General features: G+C 42.4%; 1 protein-coding gene across 10 annotated transcripts in view; it reads left to right on the top strand.

The window, feature by feature from the left end:
- The window catches only part of LIMS1 (LIM zinc finger domain containing 1), a 150,578-nt gene that overhangs the window by 113,414 nt on the left and 12,755 nt on the right, over positions 1 to 24,409 (top strand). For 9 of the 10 annotated variants that reach the window (XM_023190372.2, XM_023190377.3, XM_023190374.3 and 6 more), the window contains 3 exons: positions 10,997 to 11,156; positions 22,697 to 22,763; positions 24,248 to 24,368. In XM_023190372.2, the coding sequence (XP_023046140.1) occupies positions 10,997 to 11,156; positions 22,697 to 22,763; positions 24,248 to 24,368 (348 nt within the window). Of the gene's footprint in view, positions 1 to 6,471; positions 6,684 to 10,996; positions 11,157 to 22,696; positions 22,764 to 24,247; positions 24,369 to 24,409 lie in introns of those variants that run through there. The other variant, XM_023190370.1, reaches the window with a different exon arrangement.

Below are 24,409 nucleotides of genomic sequence, written 5' to 3'. Positions count from 1 at the left end.
AAAAAAAAAAAAAAAAAAAAAAAAAAAAAAAAAAAAACAGCATGGTACTGATACCAAAACAGATACATAGACCAGTGGAACAGAACAGAAGCCTCAGAAATAATGCCACACATCTACAACCATCGGATCTTTGACAAACCTGACAAAAACAAGCCACAGGGAAAGGTTTCCCTATTTAATAAGTGGTGTTGGGAAAACTGGCTAGCCATATGCAGAAAGCTGAAACTGGATCCCTTCCTTACACCTGATACAAAAGTTAAGATGGTTTAAAGACTTAAAATGTAAGACCTAAAACCATAAAAACCCTAGAAGAAAACCTAGGCAGTACCATTCAGGAGATAGGCATGGGCAAAGACTTCATGACTAAAACACCAAAAGCAGTGGCAACAAAAGCCAGAATTGACAAATGGGATCTGACTAAACTAAAGAGCTTCTGCCCGGCAGAAGAAACAATCATCAGAGTGAACAGGCAACCTACAGAAGGGGAGAAAATTTTTGCAATATATTCATCTGACAAAGGGCTAATATCCAGAATCTAGAAAGAACTGAAACAGATTTACAAAAAAAAAAGAAAACCAACAAAAAGTGGGCAAAGGATATGAACAGACACTTCTCAAAAGATACTTATGCAGCCAACAAACACGAAAAACAGCTCATCATCACTGGTCGTTAGAGAAATGGAAATCAAAACCACATAGAGATACCATCTCACACCAATTAAAGTGGCGATCATTAAAACATCAGGAAACAACAGATGCTGGAGTGGATGTGGAGAAATAGGAACACTCTTGCACTGTTAGTGGGAGTGTATATTAGTTCAACCATTGTGGAAGACAGTATGGCGATTCCTCAAGGATCGAGAACTAGAAATCCCATTAGAAATCTAGAAATCTAGACCCAGCAATCAATCCCATTACTGGTTATATACCCAAAGTATTATAAATCTTTCTATAAAGACACATGCACGTGTATGTTTATTGCAACACTGTTCACAATAGCAAAGACTTGGAACCAACCCAAATGCCCATCAGTGATAGACTGGATAAAGAAAATGTAGCACATATACACTATAGAATATTATGCAGCCATAAAAAGGGAGGAGTTCATGCCCTTTGTAGGGACATGGATGAAGCTGGAAACCATCATTCTCAGCAAACTATCACAAGATCAGAAAACCAAACACCGCATGTTCTCACTCATAAGTGGGAGTTGATCAATGAGAACACATGGACACAGACAGGGGAACATCACACACTGGGGCCTGTCAGTGGGTGGGGGCTAGGGGAGGGATAGCATTAGGAGAAATACCTAATGTAGATGGCAGGTTGATGGGTGCAGCAAACCACCACGGCACATGTATACCAATGTAACAAACCTGTACATTCTGCACATGTACCTACCTCAGAGCTTAAAGTATAATAAAATAAATAAATACTTTCAACATTTAAAAAAGAAAAACACCCTTAGGGTATTGAGGACCTCACACAATCCTAATTCTTCACCAAAAGCCACCTAGCAGACCTGCTATTCAGACGCATCTGACTTTTTTGGTATTTTCAAACAACATCCTCCCACCCTACTTCAATGGCTATTCTGATGCCACTGCCGTGGCAATAGTAGTTCGAATCAAATTTGTTTGCAGTTCTTAGAGTGACATTATTCATTCCTGAGAATGATTTAACAGTATCAGAATGCCTGAATATAAAAGTTGAGCTATGGTGTTTATTCAGAATTAAACCACACCCTTGTCCTCTTGGAAAAATAACATATTTCTTTTAGCTTTACTCTCTTGTAGCTAAGTAAGAGAAGTGACTACAGGTAGTCTTTTTGGGAGAATTGTGTACTGCCTAAAATTTTCTCTTTTTTTTTTTTTTCCTTTTGAAACGGAGTTTTGCTCTCGTTGCCCAGGTCTGAGTGCAGTGGCACGATCTTGGCTCACTGTAGCCTTTGCCTCCTGGGTTCAAGCGATTCTCCTGCCTCAGCCTCCTGAGTAGCTGGGATTACAGGTGCCCACCACCACGCCCAGCTAATTTTTTGTATTTTTAGTAGAGATGGGGTTTCATCATGTTGGCCAGGCTCCTGGCCAAGTCTCAAACTGCTGACCTCAGGTGATCCACCCGCCTCGGCCTCCCACAGTGCAGGGATTACAGGCGTGAGCCACCGCACCCGACCACCACCTAAACTTTCCATGGCCACACTGTTACAGATCCTTATCCAGGGTAGTGGGGACATAAAAACAACCTTGTTCACTCAGCACTGGGCACCAAACTATACACTGTGTACTCATAGAAGCAGAGGCTATGACTTTTATTTATTTATTCATTCATTCATTCAGCAGATGGTATTATCTTCTACTGATGGTGGGCTGGATACTTCTTAGGTACCATGTTGAGCCTATTGCATCATGGGCACATAGTAAAAGTTCCATATGTCCAGGAATGATGTAAAGCCAACAGTGGAATAATGCGAGCAACAGTTTTTCAAGAAGAAATAGACTCTACCAGAATGCCAAAATGGGCTGCTAAAGGAAGGGCAGCCCATCAGTGCTGTCACCAGCTCCTGGAACCCCGGGGCTTGTTGACTCCCACCATTGCAGTGGAGGACATGTCTGAACTTCTGCTTGGCTTTAACCCCGCACATTAGCTCCTTCGTTGTTTCAGTGTAAGTAGCTTGGGTAATGTGCAGAGAATTTCTTTGCCTTGTGTTATTTATGCTGAGAATCAACTGGTTGGGTGGTAAGTTCCTAGGGAGAAGCTAATGGGAATGTGATCTATACAGTGTGATAGAAGACAATCAAGCTTTCTTGCTGCATCTTTTCTTCCTTCAGAACTTCAGCCTCTCTTCTCCCTCCCGACTCCCATTAGGATATTCCTAAGTGAAAAAAAGGCCAAGAGGAGAGAATGAGATCTAGCAAAATTGTAAACAAAGGAACAGAGCCACAAACCTGTTTTTCATTCACATAAAATGTTACATTGATTGATTAAGCAGTTTAAAAATATCTTCATAGTATATGGTACCTTTGATCATAAAACCAGGTCATATTAAGGTGACCTCTATTGAAGAGTTCTGTTTAGGGTTACTGTGTGCCAACCACCCTCATGAAAATAGTCACAGATGTAGGTAGAGGAAACCAGATAAAAGGAAGATCTCTATCTGCTTCCCCCTAGCAATCCTTACCTAGCATAACTTAAGAACAGCCAGATGGAAGAGATACATGGGGCAAGGTGTGGGGAAGCAGCAGAGCTTGTCTCCTCTGGGAGCGCCACCCTCCCAGCACCTCCATATGTTCAGCAACCCAGAAGTTCCCCTAAACTCTATCCTATTGAGTTTTTTTGGAGGCTTCATTTCATAGGCATGATTGATTTGATCATTGACCACTGGTGATTATCGAAATCCCCAGCTCCTCTCGTTTCCAAGGGGTTGGGGTTGGAGCCAGAAGTTTCAGCCTTCTTATTGCATGATTGGTTCTCCATCAGCCAGCCCCACACCTGTCACATTAGCCTGCAGAAGACACGTACCACTTCAGACAGTCAGAGTTTTCGGAGCCCTGTGCCAGGAAGTGGGGGCAGAGACCAATAATAGATTTATTATTAAAAGTCATAATATCACAGGCAGTTTCTTTAAAAACTAAGCATTCACTTACTGTACAACTCAGCAATTTTACCGTTGGGCATTTATCCCAGAGAAATAAAAATATATTCAATACAGAAATGTCTATAGTTTTATTCACAGTGCCACAAATTGGAAGGAAAATACTTAAATGTCCTTCAGTGGGTGAACAGTGAAGCAAATTATGCATCCATGTCATGGAATACTACTTGGCAGTAAACAAGAGCAAACTGTGGACATGTGGAGCAACTTGGTCTCAGGGCATTGTGCTAAATGAAAAGCCTTAAGATGTCATGTGAACGATTCCATTTAGGTAACATTCTTTAAATAGCAGAATCATAGAAATGAAAAACAAAGGAGTGGGTGCCAGAGGTTAGGAGTGTTGGAGTGTGCGGAGGTATGTGATGGTCAGAGATAACATGAAAGAGAACTCTGTGGTGATGGAATAGTCCTGTAAGTTGATAGAGGCTGTTGTTACAGGAAGCCGCCCGTGTGATGAAATGAGACCCGCACACACGCATTGCAGCAATGTCAGATTCCTGGTTTTACTCCTGTACTGTAGTCACGTAACGTGAGAACTGGGGAGACTGTGAGGGAGAATTCTGAGCAGAAGGCTCACGTGGCTTCCTGCCTCCTACCATGCCACCTCCACCGGATGCATTAAACTTATGGTCTGAGTCAGCCTGCCCCTGTGCTCATCCATCTGTCTGTCTCTCTCCCTCCCTCCCTCCCTGCCTCCTCACTGTTTCACATGGTCATTATAAAAGAGAAACCTAAAAAATTAGGAAATGTAGATAAATTGAAAGGAAAAATTTTAAACCATGAGGTTATTTCTTTCTTATTTAAATATGGTGATTCCCTTGGGCCTGGGCAGGATCTGTAGCCTGCAGCCTTTGCGTTCTGGACCCATCCTCTGAGATTTTGAGGGTTCAAAGTAGAAAGATTTGGTCCCACTTTCTGCTTCCAGTCCTGTCTGGTACCCGCTGCCTAATCTTTTCTGGCTAACCATTGTGCTTCCCAGTAATTATGTTTACCATTTTCTGACATAGGGATTAACAGCATAGGCTCTGGACTCAAGAGTGCCTAGGTTTAAGTCTTGACTCCACTACCTCCTTAGTAGTTCTTCAGTCTCTTTGTGCCTCAGTTTCTTCATTTGTAACTAACACTTACCTCAGAAGCTGTGGGGAAGGATTAAGGGACATGATAGGAAGCACTCACTGACTCTTGGATATCATTATTTATGGTCATTACTTGGTGTCTCTGCTGCATTTTGTTTATCTGCTGCTGGTTCCGTGACTGCCCATCAGTGTGCCTTGTGCCTGTTCTATAGATTTGATTTCACAGTCTCTTGGTTTTGGTGGCTGGCACACTGCCCTCAGAGGACGGGGACGTAAGAAGGATTCTGAGCCCTTTAGTTGTCTCTAGTGCTACATCGTGATTGTCATCATTGCTGTAAACCAAAAAGTATCTGAGACAAGTCTTAGTCAATTTAAAATGTGTGTTTTGCCAAAGTTAATGACGCACCCATGACACAGTCTCAGGAGGTCCTGACAACGTGTGCCCCAGGGTGGTCGGGGTACAGCTTACTTTTATACATTTTAGGGAGACATGAGACATTGATCAATATATGTAAGATGTACATACATATATGTTCGGTCCAGTAAGGCGGAGCAATTCGAAGTGGGGGGTTTCCAAGTCAGAAGTAGGTAAGAGACAAAAAGTTGCATTCTTTTGAGTCCTTGATCAGCCTTCTGATGAATACACAATTGTGTCTGACTCAGTGAACCTACATTTTTACATGAACAATAGGGTAGAGGAAGCAATCAGATATGCATTTGTCTCAGGTGAGCTTCAGAGGGATGACTTTGAGTTGTGTCTGTCCTTTGTCCGTAAGGAATTTTCTTGTGGGCAAATGGTGAGGGAGGGATGTGGGTTGTTATCTTTGTAGCTATCTTATTTAGCAATAAAATGGGAGGCAGGTTTGCCTGACGTAGTTTCCAGCTTGACTTTTCCCTTGGCTTAGTGATTTAGTTTCCTTTTTGCATTGCTAACTCAATCACAGGAGACAGGAGTGTGGACTGATTACAGCAAGAATGCTAGAGTATGTAACAGCTTCCTTAGTCATGGTAGAGATTGAGAAACGTCGGCTCACCTAAGCTTTGAGGTTAGCTGGAGTCCAGTAGAAGAGTTATAACTAAACACCCTGTCTGTTTCCACTTGTGCCCATTCATTGAAGCTGAGATTGGACTGCGACTATGTACCAGCAGCAAAGGTGATAGAAGTCAAACATAGCTCTTAGTTTTAGGGGCTCACAGCCTCCTGGGGAAGGGACCCATCGGGCATAGCTGGCAGTCATGGCCAGGGTTGTGGAAGCCCAGGGCCGGGCAGGGTTCAAATGCTCCTCAGAGTGTGCCAGCAGCCTCAGTCTCAGGAAGAGCTTGTCAGGTGGTGTTTTACAAGGTCTCCAAAAGCCTCTGTGCCCTTCAGAGTGAAAAGCACGGTGTTGGTGATGAAGTCTTGTGGCAAATATGCAAGGCACCTGTGGATATTTCCTTCCCTTAGAGGCTTACAAGGTAGCCCCTGTCTCCTAGTGCAGTGTTTATAGCATAGTCCACTGGGACTACTGCTCTGACAGACTGTGTCACTACTTTGTGGAATGTTTTTTTAGAACTTCCAGAAAGCCTCAGTAAATCCTGACTGCCATGTAACTGTGTCCTGTGCTGCTGAGCTCTTAACATGAAGCAGCAGCAGTGACCCTGGCGGGTCGGGCTGACGTGCGTGGGAACGGTGGGAGTGACCCTGGCTGGGAAGCAGGGAGGCCTGGATATTGTTTCTCCTGGCTCTGTGTCCTGCGGCTCTCGTCCCTGTGCTCAGAGCTCTCAAGCACCCATGATGGCCTTCTCAGGCCGAGCGCGCCCCTGCGTTATCCCAGAGAACGAAGAAATCCCACCAGCGGCCCTTAACAGTGTCCACGAGGCCAATGGGACCGAGGACGAGAGGGCTGTTTCCAAACTGCAGCGCAGGCACAGTGATGTGAAAGTCTACAAGGAGTTCTGTGACTTTTATGCAAAATTGTGAGTGTCTCCTCTCCTGGAGTGCCCTCTTCCAGGTCCGGCGTTCTTGGCTGGCTGTTCAGGAGCCATCCTGAGCTGGCCCATACAATTTTATTGAGTGGGAGTTTTCCAGGGTGGTAGGGCTCCGAGGGGCTCGCAGCGCAGCACGTTTAGGGAGACAGGAGGCTGCTTGTCGGTAAGACATGCAGCGACATGCAGATGGGAGGGAGGTGCTGCCCTCCCTAAGAGCAGGGCAGCCCCGTCTTCAGTAGGTTCCTGATTACTTGGTAGCTGCATTTTCATCATGTCGTCCGCAGGGGAGGCTTATCGTTGTCGCTGTCAGGAATTACATTAGAAAACAGCCCAAAGATAAGGGGCAGATGGGTTGGAACAGTGGAAAAAACAAATTACAGACTGTTGGTAAAGATAAATATTTTTGTCTTGTGTAACAATCAACAATGTGAAGTAAGCTAACTGGGTTTCTTAATTGAATGAATAAATACATATATTGTATAAGTAGCAAATCAATACACGTATAGAACATAATGTTAACTTGAAAAAGCTAGGCTAATTTATATTATTAAATGGGTTTTAGTAAACACATTTTTTAAGAAAATGCAGAGTAACCATCAGACCAGCTCAAGATTATTGACCTCATTCAAAGTTGTGAGCTTAGAATTACTGCATATCCCCAGTTTGTCAAGTAAGAGTTAATGAGAATTTAACTGACCCGATTCTCTACTTCCATAATCCATTCTCTGTGGTACAGATGTCACTTATCTTCACAACTCACAGAGAGCTCTGTTGGACAGTAACTGGGGAATTGAAATAATACAGTCACCAATATTTTCACTGCTTGAACTCTCAAGATGATTTTTGGATTTATACATTGCTGCATTTTAAGACTGAACAATTTGTTTTGCATACTTGAATAATGGAAAGCAAGATATCAAGTGTGCTGTGTGAGGTTGATTTGTGGAAGTAGATCAGCTTCATCAGTCATGCCTGGCCTGATTTTTACATATAAATATCTATAGATGGATAGATAGATACTCCCCCACTTACGTGTTTCTTGTCATCAACACTTTTTAGTGAAAATCTGTTTCTTAAAAATTAGCTAATTAATTATAACTAATCCGATAGCTATAACTGTCACTAATGACTTTTTTAAAGTAATTTCTGTCATCTGTAGTATTAAATGTAAAATCAACATTTAAAAAAAATAACAAATAAAAAACAGGCATTGTGCCAGAGGGTCAAAGGCAGAAGAGGAAAGGGAAGCCTGACTGGTTCAGGGGGCAGGCAAGGGGATTGTTCTGTTTCCTTTTTCCCTCTGCTTGTTATAAAAAGGAATACTTCTTGCAAAATGCATATTATGCTACTTCTAAAACTAGCGCATTTTTCCTGTGTGTGGGAAGTAACTATGTGCTTGTTTTTATGATGTATCTACCTATTTCCTAATTCTACTTGAGTATTTGAACTTAAGTAGAAACAATCTGTATTATAATGAGTTTAAACTGGTCAGTGATAATCAAACATTTTAATCTAAGGGCCTCTTAACACTCTTAAAAAACTATTAACGTCCCCAAAGAACTTTCATTTATCAGTATTTACTGTATGAGAAATTTAAACTGGGAACAATTTAAAATACTTATTATTTCATTTAAAACAAACAATAAGCTTATTACATGTTAATAGCAAATGTTAATATTAATGTTTTCATGAAAAATAACTGTTTTCCAAAATGGAAGAGGCTTAGAGGAAAGGATGGCATTATGTTACATTTTTGCGAATCTTGTTAATATCTGTCTTAATAAAAGTTTCTCATATTTGTTTCTGCATTCAACCTATTACGGTATATTGTTTTAGATGAAATATATGAAGAAAATGTGGCCTCCCACAGAGATGTAGTTGGAAAACAGAGGACCTTTCCACCTCCTGAAAGAGTGATGGTGACCCTGACATTTTGAAAACCACTGATTTAGGTGATAATGAGCCAGGACATTCTAGAATATTCTTTTTGGGCTCTTTTAGAGTCCCATTAAGATTGTTGAGGTTTGGTGAATCTTTTGAGAGGGTTTAGAATTAACCACAGTGCCATATATTTGAGCAGCATCTTCTGGTTTCCAAATGGTTTTAAATACTTTTTCCTTGGAACAATAATGAGAACAGTACTGAGAATGACCAGGCGGGTGTGGAGCTTACCATGTTCCTCCATCCAGGAACACCTGTGGACTTTGGTCAGGAAGAAGGGAGAAGCACAGACCTCTCCAGAGTTTTGTGAAACTGCCACAGTCATCTGGCTTGTGGCAAAGCTGAGCGATGATGAGAATTTTACAGATTTTTTCCCCAGCCCACAGTAACTTTGAAAGGACAAAATGGAAATTCATTTTAACATGAGGCTTAGGCCAGGTTTACTGAGCAGTGAAGCTGCTTCCCTTTCTCCCTTCCTTCCCCCCCTTTTTTTTTTTTTTTTTTTTTTTTTGGTGACATTTAATTCTGCATTCAAACCTGTTAAATAAAGTTGATCTTTGACTAGTCTGAAGTGATGAACATGGTGTGTCTACACGCAGTTATTTATGGTAAGGCTACAAAACAGGCTGACTGTTTTGTGAAACATTTGTGGGAGGAAGGCAAAGGGAAAGTTGTCTTCCAGAGGTGTGGAGGGGAGTGAAGCAAGTAAGTGGGACCACTTTTGCTAAGGAAACAGCAAAACTTGGAAACCAATAGGGGCAAGGCAGTTAGTTACTCTGTCTATAGGATGGAGACTGTCCACCTGTCTGTCTCACTAGTTGGTTGTGAAAATTCAGGAGAAAGTTGGTAATAACTTCACGAAGTACATTGATTAAATATCGGGAAGGTCAGAAGCTGTACCAGGGGACTAGACACACAGGTGTAGGGCTCATGCTGTGAGTAGTTCCGTGAAAATAAACTGGCCAAAAATTGAAGGACCACTTGACCAGTTCCTGCCCTGCATGGGGGACCTTCTCCCTACAAATAGGTCTTCATGTGAAATCCTCATCTAATTGTATGCCTGTCGAAGCCGTGTTGCTTTTCCTTTTTTTTTTTTAAATTGAGTTTTGTTCTTGTTGCCCAGGCTGGAGTGCAGTGGTGAAATCTTGGCTCACTGCAACCTCTGCCTCCCAGGTTCAAGTGATTCTCTTGCCTCAGCCTCCCAAGCAGCTGGGACTATGGCATGCACCACCACACCCGGCTAATTTTGTATTTTTATTAGAGACAAGGTTTTACCATGTTGGTCACGCTGGTCTCGAACTCTTGACCTCAAGTAATCCATCGGCCTCAGCCTCCCAAAGTCCTGGGATTACAGGCGTGAGCCACCTCACCCAGCTGCCATGTTGCTTTTCTTCTTGCAAACTGCGTAGTGGTTAGAGCCTGAGATTATTTATTGAATGCCTTCTGTGTTTTAAGGTGTAGTGGGGTTACTGATGGGGGGATTTCCCACATCACCAGCCACAACAGTAGTTACTTGACAGCCTGGTATCACTTTCCTAACCTATGAAACGTGGTGGTATCCCTGTCATGTCCTTTCAAGTGTTTGAAATTCGTGGTGTAATCTGTTTTGATTGACAGTGTGATTTTATGAGCAGGGAACCTGGATTTCTAGTCCTGTGCCTTCCTTTAACTAATTAGCCTTGTGATGTTGGTCTGATCCTTCCGTCTCTGTCAACCTCTTTTGCCATCTGTAAAATGATCTTTATTATGTAAAATTTTGTGATTTTAAGATACACTTTATAATACTGGTAATCAGGTTCGTCTTACCGATTAGGTAACAGGATTGGGGCATCTTGGCTGGTTTTAAGGTTACTTAAGCAGTTGCTTTCCACAGAATTTAATCAAAGGGATAACCTGTGTCTAGGTTATATGATACGGCATTTAGTTGACAAGCATTTTAGATTCTGTTCTTAGAAGGGAAAGAAATTGGCCTTGAGATGCTGACTTTTGGATATTTTAATTAAGCTTCTTATTAAGCTGTAAACCCAAGTTCCTTGAGAGCAGCTTATAACTTTCATCTCTGTCTCAGGTGCCTAACACATAGTAGGCACGCACTCATAGTATATTTAGCAAGAAAAATGCCAAAAATGTTAGAAACAGAATCAAAGTGGGACACCCTTACAGAGCCTCAGATGCTAGGGTAAAGAGGCTGAACAATCCGAGTTCAGAGCATGTAAGGAACAAGTGAGAAATTGAGCTTTTTAGATAAAATAGGGTTTTTGTGATCAGATAGAATTTGCTGCTCGGTTCTTGGTGTGGTCTGGTCTTCATTCTAAGAAGAGGCTGACGGTCTGCAACCTGCTGTTCTTTGTGTGTTACAGCAACATGGCCAATGCCCTGGCCAGCGCCACTTGTGAGCGCTGCAAGGGCGGCTTTGCACCCGCTGAGAAGATCGTGAACAGTAACGGGGAGCTGTACCATGAACAGTGTTTCGTGTGCGCTCAGTGCTTCCAGCAGTTCCCAGAAGGACTCTTCTATGAGGTGAGTTGTGCTAGACAAAAGCAGGGAGGTGCCATTCCCCGCCCTCCCGCTTCCTGCCCTTCTTTTCTGAGGCCTCCTCCTTCATGTTCAGTTTCATGATGAAAGACTGAATTGAAGTGTCAGATGCGTGCCAGGTATTTGATAGCTATGAGGTCAGAGGTGGAATCTGTATGGCCCATATGGGCAGTGGCGTGGATGGGACACCCTCACAGACCCTGCATTCGTATTGCTCAGTTCGTTGTCCTATTTCAGAACCCAGAGTCCCTTATGACAGAGCCTTTCAGACCTAAGCAGCTCAGCTCCACATACAAAATTGTTTCCGAGTCTTCACCCACACTCAGGCCCCCAACACACCTCACCCATTCCTGTCTCTGTGTCTTTCCCCCTTCTCAGGGGACCACTGGACCCGCTCTAAAGGAGAGTTTGTGGTGTACGTCACCCCCTCCACAACTTCCCAGCCTCGAGCCAGGAGCGTCCATGCATTTATTTTCTAAGGAAAAAATAAGTATTTTGGGGAACTATACTGTCTACATTTAGCTCTTCTGGGTGTCTGTGTTCTTTTCCAAATACTTGTTTTCCTTGGTCGTCAGGTGTTAGCATATGGTCTGCACTTCCTTTGTAGTGTATGTGGTATTCTCAACATTACTGAAATCCCTTTCTCGTTGTTTTGTATTGTTTTGTTTTGTTTGAGACAAAGTCCTATTGTATAGCCCAGGCTAGAGTGTAGTGGTATGATTATAGCTCATTGCAGCCTTGAACTGCTAAGCTCAAGTGATCCTCCAGCCTCAGCCTCCTGAGTAGCTGGGACTACAGGCATGTGCCACCACGCCCGACTAATTTTATTTTTTCTAGAAATGGAGTCTCCCTATGTTGCCCAGGCTGGTCTCGAACTCCTGGTCTCAGGTGATCCTCGGCCTCCCAAAGTGCTAGGATTACAGGCATGAACCACCATGTCCGGCCTACTGAAACCCCTTTCTCACAGTAAACATGTATTTTGGGGGATAATCTAGGGATGCTGACCCCAGGCTGTAAAAGGTGAGAATGAGGTGTATGTGTGTGTTAGATCAAATAGGTAATTTACTTTTACCACCTTATTTCTTACATATTTGTACATATCTGCACATCTATATATGATAATATATGTATGTAGAATTATTTTATAGCTGGACGTGGCTGCTCTTTGATTTCTTCCTTTGCCTAGCGGATTTTTATATTTCCCTGTTATATAAACCATGCTTGAGCAAGGAAAGGTAGTTTACAAAGAGCATTGGTAAGTCCGTTGTGTGCCTCTCAGGCAGCATTTTCCCATAGAAACAAACATCATGAGATGGGGGTTCCCAGGCCAGCCCACAGAAAAGCTGTTTACCCCATCACGGGTACATGAAATTCAGGGCTAGCAAGTATGTAATAATGTCACTCTGGGAAACAGCTTTAAGGGTTTGGGTTAGGGAATGCTATTTTATTCACTAGTACACATTTTTTTAAGCTCCTATTGTGTCCCCAAAACACACATTCCCGACAACAAAAACCTTAGCAGTGGAAAGAGGTCTTCATTTTCTCTTTTCTTCTAATTCTTTTTTTTACTTTATTTCTTTAGGCCTCCAAACATGCTCTGTGTATTTTCTTGCAGTTTTTCCTGTTCTTCCTGACTCCTTCCCTGGGCCGTGGGAGTCTTTTGGGCAAGGATGATGGATTTAGGGATGGGCAAATGACAGTTGTGAGGATGGACAGGAGCAGGAGAGGCCAATGTACCACAGCAGAAGAGGCGGGAGAGGAGTTCCAGAGGTGTGAATGGAGGCATCAGGCATAGAGACCCCTACTGAGGCTATAGGTAGACCGTGATTGGCTGGTGAGAAGGAAAAGGAAATCCCTAGGTACTAAGGCAGCCAGAAGACAGGGCATTTGCTGGTGCTAGTGGTGGTGAGCCATGACTCAATTCAGGTAAAGGGACCTGAGGACCTACTCTACCTCAGCACTGTGGAGGCCTGCCAGGACTTGGCAAGGAAGGAGATGAGACTCCCAAGGCACATTGAAGGGAATTCTGGAAAGCTGGCTTGGAGAGAGCATCGGTCTTCTCACTATATGAATCCCTTCTTTATCCCTCCCCCTTTTTTTTTTGTCCTGTAGTCCAGAGAGGTTGAAATATCCGATAACACAACAGGTTTGTGACATGAAAGAGATGAGAACCTATCTGGTCTCCTAGTATCCAGTACAGTATTCTTTCCCTTACATATTCTTTTTAAATATAAGATATTTTTATTAAAATGGGCGATTATGACAAAGGCCTTAGGAGAGCTCGGTCCCGGGGAGCAATAGAGAAGAACTCAGAGAAAAAGACAGGCTCTGTTTTCCCAGACATTTTCCTTATATCCCTGGCCTGCTGTTTCCCCTGAGAGCACCCTGGAGCTCCAGGACTCCGTCACCTTCTTTCTCCCATTTTGCCTGTGACTTAGGAATGAACATGATGGTTAAGCTACCTTCATTAAGCAGCATGACCGCTTCCTGAGCTCCTGCTGCCGCATTTAGGCCCTGTCAGCTGTGAGGCCACTGGTGCTGAGTCAGAGGGAAAGGCTCAGAACAGCCTTGAGCAGCGAAAAATAAAGTGTGACTCATCTCGTCCTGCCCACCCCTCACACTGGACTATAAATACCCTCCCTGGGTCTCTGCGTTGTTATTCCAAAAGATGCGTTGAATACCCAGAACTAGGCTATTCATGGGCTGTTGCCAAGTTGAAGCTGTTGGGTCCTGAGGAAGATTACTATTTTGGCTACATTGTTTATCATTAAAACCAGCCCAGGAATGTGTAAACCCGCATGTGGAGAATAAGAAATTTCTTTTTGGTTAAATGATATTAGAGAAAAAAACCATCCAAGGCTGCTAACAAATAATTTTTACTTTCTTTCTTTTTTTTTTTTTTTTTGAGACGGAGTCTCACTCTGTCGCCCAGGCAGGCGGATCTCAGCTCACTGCAAGCTCCGCCCCCCCGGGTTTATGCCATTCTCCTGCCTCAGTCTCCGGAGTAGCTGGGACTACAGGCGCCCGCCACCTCGCCCGGCTAGTTTTTTGTATTTTTAGTAGAGACGGGGTTTCACCGTGTTAGCCAGGATGGTCTCAATCTCCTGACCTCGTGATCCGCCCGTCTCGGCCTCCCAAAGTGCTGGGATTACAGGCTTGAGCCACCGCGCCCGGCCCTTACTTTCAGTTATATCCAGCGATAAGTTGTTTTCCAGAAAAGGAAGCTTGGAAACTTACCGGTTTGCCTTCCATGTGGGACATGACTGATGTGCTTCAGTCTTTGTATAATAACAAATGCATCTTCGCCACTCTGTATCTTGGTTATTGCTTTTGTCTCATTATCAGAACAACTTCCTTCCCTGATTTCCACAGCCTCTATGTGTTCTTTTCTCTGGAAGACTAGCTGTGAAGACTTAGAGGTGGGTTCTGTGCACTCGCTTCCGCTTGAAAATGGGATTTACTTTTATGGTAGAACTTTCCGGTACTTTGAATTAAATAGGACATTCTTCCCTTTGGCCACAGAGGCAAGTATAGAATGAGATCCTTGTTTCCTAACCACTTACCAGAACATATATCTGAAGAAATGAGCACCAGTATTTCTGTCTCAACTATAGCTTCTCTTTTCTTTTCTTTTTTTTTTTTTTTTTTTTTTGAGACGGAGTCTCACTCTGTCGCCCAGGCTGGAGTGCAGTGACCGGATCTCGGCTCACTGCAAGCTCCGCCTCCCGGGTTTACGCCATTCTTCTGCCTCAGCCTCCCGAGTAGCTGGGACTACAGGCACCAGCCACCTCGCCCGGCTAGTTTTTTGTATTTTTAGTAGAGACGGGGTTTCACCGTGTTAGCCAGGATGGTCTCGATCTTCTGACCTTGTGATCCGCCCGTCTTGGCCTCCCAAAGTGCTGGGATTACAGGCTTCAGCCACCGCGCCCGGTCTTTTTTTCTTTTTCTTAAGACAGGGTCTCACCCTGTTACCCAGGCTGGAGTGCAGTAGCACCATCATGACTCACGGCAGCCTTGACTTCCGGGCTCAAGCAGTCCTCCCACCTCAGCCTCCCTAGGAGCTGGGACTACAGGCGCACACTAGCACAGCCGGATAATTTTAAAAATTTTTTTGCAGAAACAGGGTCTTGCCATGTTGCCCAGGCTGGTCTTGAACTCCTGTACTCAAGTGATTGAACGCCGTTTCCCCAGGAAAATACCCTTTCAGCTTCACATTTGTTGGTGCTTCACATTTCTCTTAGTTTGGATTTCACAAATGTCCTTTTTTCCTATCACAAAATGCATTAACAGGAAAGATCTATATTTTTATTTTTATTTCTATTTTTTTTGAGACAGAGTTTCACTCTTGTCGCCCAGGCTGGAGTGCAAATGAGCAATGTTAGCTCACCGCAACCTCCATCTCGCAGGTTCAAGCAATTCTCCTGCCTCAGCCTCCCAAGTAGCTGGGATTACAGGCATGTGCCACCATGCCCGGCTAATTTTGTATTTTTAGTAGAAACGGGGTTTCTCCATGTTGGTCAGGCTGGTCTGAAACTCCCGACCTCAGGTGATCCGCTCGTCTCGTCCTCCCAGAATGCTGGGATTACAGGCGTGAGCCACTGCCCCTGGCCAGGAAAGACCCATTTATGATGAGTAATTTTGTAGCAAGATGTTTTACAGAGAGGTTTCTTCACTCATTTACTCTTGATTATTCAGGAAGGCGGAAACTGAGAATGGAAGACACTTCCAACCAGCACATCTGTTTATCTGTGGATCCACTCACTTCAGGGCAGTTTATGACAAACCGGTATAAAGCACCAAATGAAGATCTGCATTTTGCACTTGACTGGAAATGAGACTTGCAGCTGATTTCTCATCCTGAGCTTACTTGAAAGCAGCTCAGAATAATTCTGTTTTTTCCCCTAAAGGGAATATTTACAGAACTCCAAAACTTAAAACAGTTAAAAACAGAGCCATTCTTGGAGTTCATCTTCCCCCACACAGAGCGACCCGTTTCCACAGGTGGTGGGACCCCAGGGTTCTTAAGGCATTTTGTTTATAAATACCACTAATTTGGACCTTTAGTATTTCTAATAGGCTTATTGTATTCCTTGCTTAAATCAATTTTAGGATGTAATGTGTAGTTACCTAGAAAGGCTATATTTATAGAAATGTAATTCTTCCCAATTTGTGATTCTTGATTTTTAAAAAATTTTATATCCTGGAGTTTTACTTTGGATAAACTTCTGGCCTTTCTTTCAGACCCAAAAGTTGGGCTATACTGTGTTTGATCATTTCTACACTCTGTAGAAAAGAGGCAGCTCGTTATAGCAGAAGTTCTCCACCTGGAATTAACAGTAGTTGTGATACTGGAGAAGCATAGCCCAGAGTGCAGGAGATTTGCAGGATGAATGGTGGCAAGGAAATCTAAGTCCTCCTATTCTGGTTTGAAGGTCTCAATTTCTAGATCCTTTTCTCTTTGCCTGAAAACATATTTATATTCACAATAGCACTTCTCTCACATTTCAAAAGAAGGAAATCTCAAATCTTACTATCATTAATTGCTCCAGGATACCCATCAAAAAGGATTAGTTAGGGAGTGCTGAAACCTGTAAGCTTAGTCTTTCCCTGCCTTATGTATTTTCTTGTTAAGGAGAAGCTTGGCTGTAGGAACTGTGTTGGATATCCTATATTCAGGTACAGATATGCACGTCCCTTAACCACAGGGAAATGTCTGAGAAAGGTGTCATTAGGCAAGTTCATTGTTGTGCAAAAATCAGAGAATGTATTTAACCTAAGTGTAATAGCCTACAACACATCTACTCTATATGATAGGCTATTCCTCTAGGCTACAAACTTGCACAGCATGTTACTATACAGAATACCGCAGGCAGTTGTAACACAATGGTGAGTATTTGTGTATCTAAAAGTATCCAAACTTAGAAAAAGTACAGTAAATATACCATATACCATGATAGTATATATGGTTCATTGTTGACAGAAATGTTATCCAGCGCATGATTGTATATGCTGAGTTTAGAGATGTAGACAGTAGTTACAACAGCTAGCTTGCTTGTTTTTTTTCTTTCTTTCTTTCTTTCTCTTTCTTTCGTTCTTTCTTTCTTTCCTTTCTTTCTCCTTCCTTCTTTCCTTTCCTTTCCTTTCCTTTCCTTTCCTTTCTTTCCTTTCTTTCTTTCCTTTCTTTCCTTTCTTTTCTTGCTGCCTGCCTGCCTGCCTTCCTTCCTTCCTTTTTCTGTCTGTCTGTCTATCTTGAGTTTTGCTCTGTTGCCCAGGCTGGAGTGCAGTGGCGCCATCTCGGCTCACTGCAACCTCTGCTTCCTGGGTTCAAGCAATTCTCCTGCCTCAGCCTCCTCAGTAGCTGGAATTACAGGCGCATGCCACCACGCCTGGCTAATTTTTGTATTTTTAGTAGAGACAAGTTTCACCGTGTTGGTCAGGCTGGTCTCAAACTACTGATCTTGTGATCTGCCCATCTCAGCCTTCCAAAGTGCTGAGATTACAGGCGTGAGCCACTGCGCCCAGCCAACAGCTTTCTTTTTAGGGCTTAGCCTTTTTCATCCCCTGACTACATCCCCTAACTAATTTCAGAAGAATTCATCCTTTTTAAGAGAAAGCTCTGGGATAGCAAAGCAAAGAGCATTGGTGAGAAATTGTGAATGAGGTGGATAGAAAACACAAACCATTTTTCCTCTGCTTGCACACCACAACAGTCACCACAGAAGTTTTTCTGTGACCAAATGTTTGGGAATTTTTCCCCACACACAAAGCAAGCAATCAGTTCTGCAGTGGACACCAGCTGAGCGTTCTCCAATTCAATTCCCACACTGTCTACCTGGAGATAGCCTCAGATCCCACAGATTGAGGGGTCAGCCACAGGACTGTCTTCTCCTTCTGATGCCGATTGAAAGCCCCAGATTGCTTTCCCTGTACTTCTGGCTGACGTGCTCTGTAAATTGGGGATCCCACAGCCCCCTCTTCTGGTTCTGTTAATTTGCTAGAGCAACTCACAGAGCTCAGGGAAACACGTTTACTGGTTTATTATTAGTATTTTGTTTGTTTGTTTTGAGACAAGGCCAAGCTCTGTCGCCTAAACTGGAGTGCAGTGGAACAATCACAGTTCACTGCAGCCTCCATCTCGTGCACTCAAGCAGTCTCCCTGCCTCCGCCTTCCCAGTAGCTGGGACTATAGGCACATGCTACCATGCCTGGCTCTACCAGTTTATTATAAACAATATGACCAGCCAGGCACGGTGGAGCACACCTGTAATCCTAGCACTTTGACAGACTCAGGTGGGAGGATTGCTTGAAGCCAGGAGTTCAAGAGCAGCCTGGACAACATAGTGAGATCCCGTCTCTACAAAAAAGAACAAAATTAACCAGGCATGATGACACACACAGCCCCAGCTACTTGGGAGGCGGAGGTGGGAAGATCATTTGAGCCCAGGAGTTGGAGGCTACAGTGAGCTATACTCATGCCACTGCACTCCAGCCTGAAAAACAGGGCAAGACCCTGTTTCTGAAAAAATAATAATAATAAATAAAAATAAATTTTAAAAAAGGATATTACAAAGGATACAGATGAAGAGATACATAGGGTGAGGTGTATGGGGGAAGGTGGTCAAAGCCTCCGCACCACCTCTGGCTGTACCACCCTCTGGGAAACTGCACTGTGTTCAGCTATCCAGAAGCTGTCTGCACCCTGTCCTTTTACATTTTTACGGAGGCTTCATTATGTAGGCATGATTAATTAAACACTTGGCCATTGGTGATCAACTTAACCTTCAGCTCCTCTCTGCCTTCCCTGAAGGCTGGAGGGTGGGGCTGAAAACACCAACCATCTAATTCTGCCTTGGTCTTTCTGGTAACCCAGTCCCATCCTGAATCTACTTAAGGGCTGCCAGTCATGAGTCACCTCATTAACATATTAAAAAAATCACTTTTAAGATTCCAAGGATTTTTGGAGCTATATGCCAAGAAACTGGGAGGAAGACCGAATATGTATTTCACAATGTCACAGTGAGGGCATGCTATGAGCTAGAACAAACAGACCAAAGCAGTATCGCTTTTTGACTCTTGGGAGGCCCTGAAAGGTTAAGCAACTTGCCCAAGGCCACACAATGGGTCTTTCAGTCAGATCTTGAACGCAGGCAGTCTGGATCCGTGGTCAGTGTTCTTGACTCCTACCTGTCTTGTTAAAAGGTGTTTTCCAAATTACAGCTAATCCTAATTTTATTTTATCTTAGCCAGGGATTATATTTTCAACCTTCCAAAAATATATATATATATATATGTGTGTGTGTATGTGTGTGTGTGTATATATACCTTCTAAAATATATATATATATTAACTGCTGGGTTTTTTGTGTTTTTATGCAATATACATCTTTCTCTTTTATTTAATACAGAATAAAAGTTGATCATTTCTAACTAAATTAATGGAGTTATTTCTGAGTTTTTATACAGTTGTCTTATGGTGTCCACAGAGGATTGGTTCCAGGACACCCCCTCCACCCCACTCCCACCTCACCCTCAGAGTTTACCAAAATCTTCGAATGCTCAAGTCCCTGATATAAAAATGGTGTACTTATTTGTATATAACCTATGCACATCCTCCTTATACTTTTCATTACCTCTAGATTACTTATAATAACTAATAAAATGTAAATGCTATGTAAATAGTTGTTACACTGTGTTTTTAAATTTGTCTTATTTTTATTTTTCTATTGGTATTTTTTATTGTTTGGGGTTTTTCCCTCCACATACTTTTTTATCCTTGGTTGATTGAATCCAAGGATGCAGACCCAGCAGATACAGAAGGCTGTTTTGTGGTCGTTTTGGTTTTTTTTTTTTGTTTCTAATTGACATAATAATTACACATATGAGGCACAGTGTGATGTTTCAATACATGTATACATTGTGTAAAAATCAAATCAGGGTATTTAACACATCCATCACCTCGTACATTTATAATTTCTTTGTAGTGAGAACATTCAAAATACCCCTTTTCTAGCTATTTTGAAATAGCTATTTTGAAATATTTTGAAATGCAATATTATTAACCACAGTCACGCTACTGTTCAATAGAACAGTAGAACTTACTCCTCCTAACTGTAACTTTGACCATCTTCTCCCCATCCTCTCCACTCCATTCTCCCCAGGCTCCGGCAACCTCTATCTTACTATTTCTATGAAATCAACCTCTTTAGATTCCACATGTGAGTAAGATCATGCAGTATTTGTCCTTCAGTGCTTATTTCACTTAATGTGATGTCCTCCAGGTTCATCCGTGTCGCCACAGATGACAAGATCTCGTTCTTTTGTATGGCCAAAGAGTACTGTACCGTATTTTTTTAATCCATTCATCTGTTGATGGACAGTTAGGTTGCTTCCAGATCTTGGCTATTGTGAATAGTGCTTCAGTAAACATGAGATTGCAGATATCTCTTCCACATACTGGTTCTATTTCCTTTGGATACATTCCCAGTAGTGAGATTGCTGGATCATATGGTAGTACCATTAATTACTGCTAAAAGCTAAACATCAGATTTTTATACACATAGATGGCATACATTCATCAGAAATATATCATGCTTCATAAATACTTGTACTTTTGACTTCACATTATAATGTAGTGTGGCAGAGTATGAGTAATAGCATATCAATTTATTCTCCTCTGTTAATAAACTTTAAAAACCAAATACATTAATCTGGGCAAGGTAGTGTGTGCCTGTAATCCCACTACTCAAGAGGCTGATGTGGAAGGATCACTTGAGCCCAAGAATTCAAGACAAGCCTGAACAACATAGCAAGACCTAGTCTAAAAACCAAAAGATACATTAAATATATGACAGCTTATTAGTTTGAATTAAGTGAAAGCTGAACATAGTAGCTCACACCTGTAATCCCAGCACTTTGGGAGGCCAAGGCGGGCAGATCACTTGAGGTCAGGAGTTCAAGACCAGCCTGGCCAACATGGTGAAACCCTGTCTCTATTAAAAATACAAAAATTAGCTGGATGTGGTGGCGGGTGCCTCTAATCCCAGCTACTCAGGAAGCTGAGGCAGGAGAATCGCTTGAACCCAAGAGGCAGAGGTTACAGTGAGCCAAGATTGTACCTCTGCACTCCAGCCTGGGCAACAGAGTGAGACTCTGGGGGAAAGAAAAAAAGTTATTTTTCTAGGAGAAAATCTGCTTTGGTTGGTTCAATAGTAAGAACTGACTTTGCCAGTTAAGCTGTGGTAGATATGTTCACTCAATTGGATGAACTAAATCTATAGCCATAATTTGAGGAAATGGAGTTGACAAGCAATACATTAAAAATGGATATCATTAAAAATGGATTTTGATAATCAAACAGTGTATGACTTTTGACATATAACTTGTAAGGAGCTCAAAGACTGAAGGGGAGACATTACTATAAGAAGTCTCACGACTTAGTAATGTGAAAAAGGCTTCTTAGCATTTGTATATTTTTTTAAAAAAGCAACCCCCAAGATAGAAAATAGACCTAGAATTAATATTGAACCTGAGTCGTCTAGTGGAAAGCCATATTGATGCATGAGATACATGAAATAATTGTAGGAGGAAAGGGCAGCCCGACTCATTTCACTATCACTAAGATACGCTTTTCAAGTAAACAGATAGTATTAAAAAATTAATATTTACGTCTTGCTTGTCCTGTACTAATCATTGTAATGATAATACAGAAGAAAATAAATGTTAACCTTTACAGCCTTATGGATTCAGAAAGCACATTTTAAAATTTCATGTTTTATATATATATATATATATAGCAGAAAAGTATGGCAGGGCGATCAGTTAAAGACAAGTACAAAAAATATACTCGGATAAAATTGGAGGACATGAAATGGAAACAGTGCAAGAAATGAAAGATGTAAAAATCTTGGCTGTTAAAAGGATTTTTTTTAATGGATTTTGGTCATTTTAAAATGTGCTAGGGCTGAGCGTACTGGCTAATGCCTGTGGTCCCAGTGCTTTGAGAGGCTGAGGTAGGAGGATTGCTTTGGGCCGGGAGTCCAATAACCAGTCTAGGCAACATAGCAAGACTTCCATTTAAAAAAAAAAATAAGTAAAGTACAATGTGCTAGAATATTTGCCCTTTGTAAATATTTAAGGTTACAGTGAGAATTACAGATATCGACCTAAAAAATGTGGGAAGTGAGTAGTATGTATGTGCCTACTTTCTGGAGGGAGAGGTGATCCATAGCTTTCAACAGATTCATTAAAGGCAGGGTATTTGAGCCAGAAAACAGTTCAGCACAGTCAGAGGCCGGGTCACCATCCCTGTAGGTGTACTAGTCACTCTAGCCTTAACTCATTCCATATGTCTTTCCTGTACCAACGTGCAGATGTATGGATGGTGCAAAAGTGTATCTGCTTTTTAAAATCCCGGTAGAGTTACAAACTCTTAGTGCGGAAACATCTTTCCTGTATATCTCCATCAAATAATTATATTTCTCCTGTGATTATTTCATGTTTGTAAGTTGGTGGTACCCTCTCTTTCAGTTTGAAGGAAGAAAGTACTGTGAACATGACTTTCAGATGCTCTTTGCCCCTTGCTGTCATCAGTGTGGTAAGTTTTACTGCTAAACGTCAAGTAAAAAGTAAGTTTCCGGCCGGGTGCGGTGGCTCACACCTGTAATCCTAGCACTTTGGGAGGCAGAGGGAGGAGGATCACCTGAGGTCAGGAGTTTGAGACCAGCCTGGCCAACATGGGGAAACCCCATCTCTACTAAAAATACAAAAATTAGCTGGACGTGGTGGCAGGTGCCTGTAATCCCAGTTACTCAAGAGGCTGAGGCAGGAGAATCGCTTTAACCCAGGTGGCAGAGGTTGCAGTGAGCCAAGCCTGGGCCACTTCACTCCAGCCTGGGCAACAGAGCAAAACTCCATCTCGGGAAAAAAAAAAAAAAAAATAAGCTTCCAAATTCCTTAAGTCATTTCACACTGGTGAAGTATCGATGCTAAAGATGATTTTTGGTGCTCATTATGAATAACTGTTGGATACTTCATCACTCCTCTTCCCTATTGTTAATATATAACAAGCTGGAGGAGTATCAAAACCTAGAGAGAATTGATTTTTAAGGACATTTAAAGTAGAGGTATTTGGGGATGAACTAGGACTCCTATCAGGTGGCGATTAGGATTGTTCTTTTCCTGTGTTAACACAACCTTTATCTACTTGCTTTTGGTTTTGCCAGGAAAGAGGCAGGGAAGACATCAGTGAGGTGCTTTCGATGCTTAGGGATGCTTCAGCGTTGCTTGCATGGCGCATAAGCAATGGATTGTCCACTTCACTGGTTGCTAATCCCTCTGCTAGGTTTCCAGAGATTGAAGGAACTGAGTAGAATGTTCTAAAGGTTTAATGAAAGAATAAATTAAGTGTGGGTTATAAGAAACTGTGCAGTAGGTTTCAGTTGTCTATGTTGACAATGACAGAAATAACCAAAAGGCATTCAAGACAGCCTAGTACCTCATTTGGAAAGGAAAACTAGATTCAGAGATGAGACAAAACAGCCCAAAAACGTGGCTACTGAATCAAAAACAAAAACTCAGATGAAATAAAAACTTTTTTTCTAATGTGCTTACTCTGGTAGACACATGAATAAAAAGTTCCTCTACTGGCCAGGTGTGGTGGCTCACACCTATAATCCTAGCACTTTGGGAGGCCAAGGCGGGAGGATCACCTGAGGTCGGGAATTCGAGACCAGCCTGACCAACATGGAGAAACCCCACCTCTACTGAAAATACAAAATTAGCCGGGCGTGGTGGCGCATGCCTGTAATCCCAGCTACTTGGAAGGCTGAGGCAGGAGAATCACTTGAACCCAGGAAGTGGAGGTTGCAGTGAACCAAGATGGTGCCGTTACACTCCAGCCTGGACAACAAGGGCGAAGCTCTGTCTCAAAAAAAAAAAAAAAAAAAAAAAAAATAGTTCCTTTGTTGAGAAAGGCTTAAATGGTTTTTTCCCTCACTGTCTTTCCTTAATTGCTCTCTTAGTAAATAAAGTGCCATGCTTGTTACTTAGTAACATCCTTTGGGTGTTGCTTTCCCACAGGTGAATTCATCATTGGCCGAGTTATCAAAGCCATGAATAACAGCTGGCATCCAGAGTGCTTCCGCTGTGACCTCTGCCAGGAAGTTCTGGCGGATATCGGGTTTGTCAAGAATGCTGGGAGGTAGGTGGATTTTCATCCTTGTCAGATGCAGGTGGAAAATG

This window comes from Piliocolobus tephrosceles, chromosome 15, assembly GCF_002776525.5.
Source record: "Piliocolobus tephrosceles isolate RC106 chromosome 15, ASM277652v3, whole genome shotgun sequence".
Taxonomy (NCBI): Eukaryota; Metazoa; Chordata; class Mammalia; order Primates; family Cercopithecidae; genus Piliocolobus; species Piliocolobus tephrosceles.
This window is presented reverse-complemented; position numbering and strand designations above follow the sequence as displayed.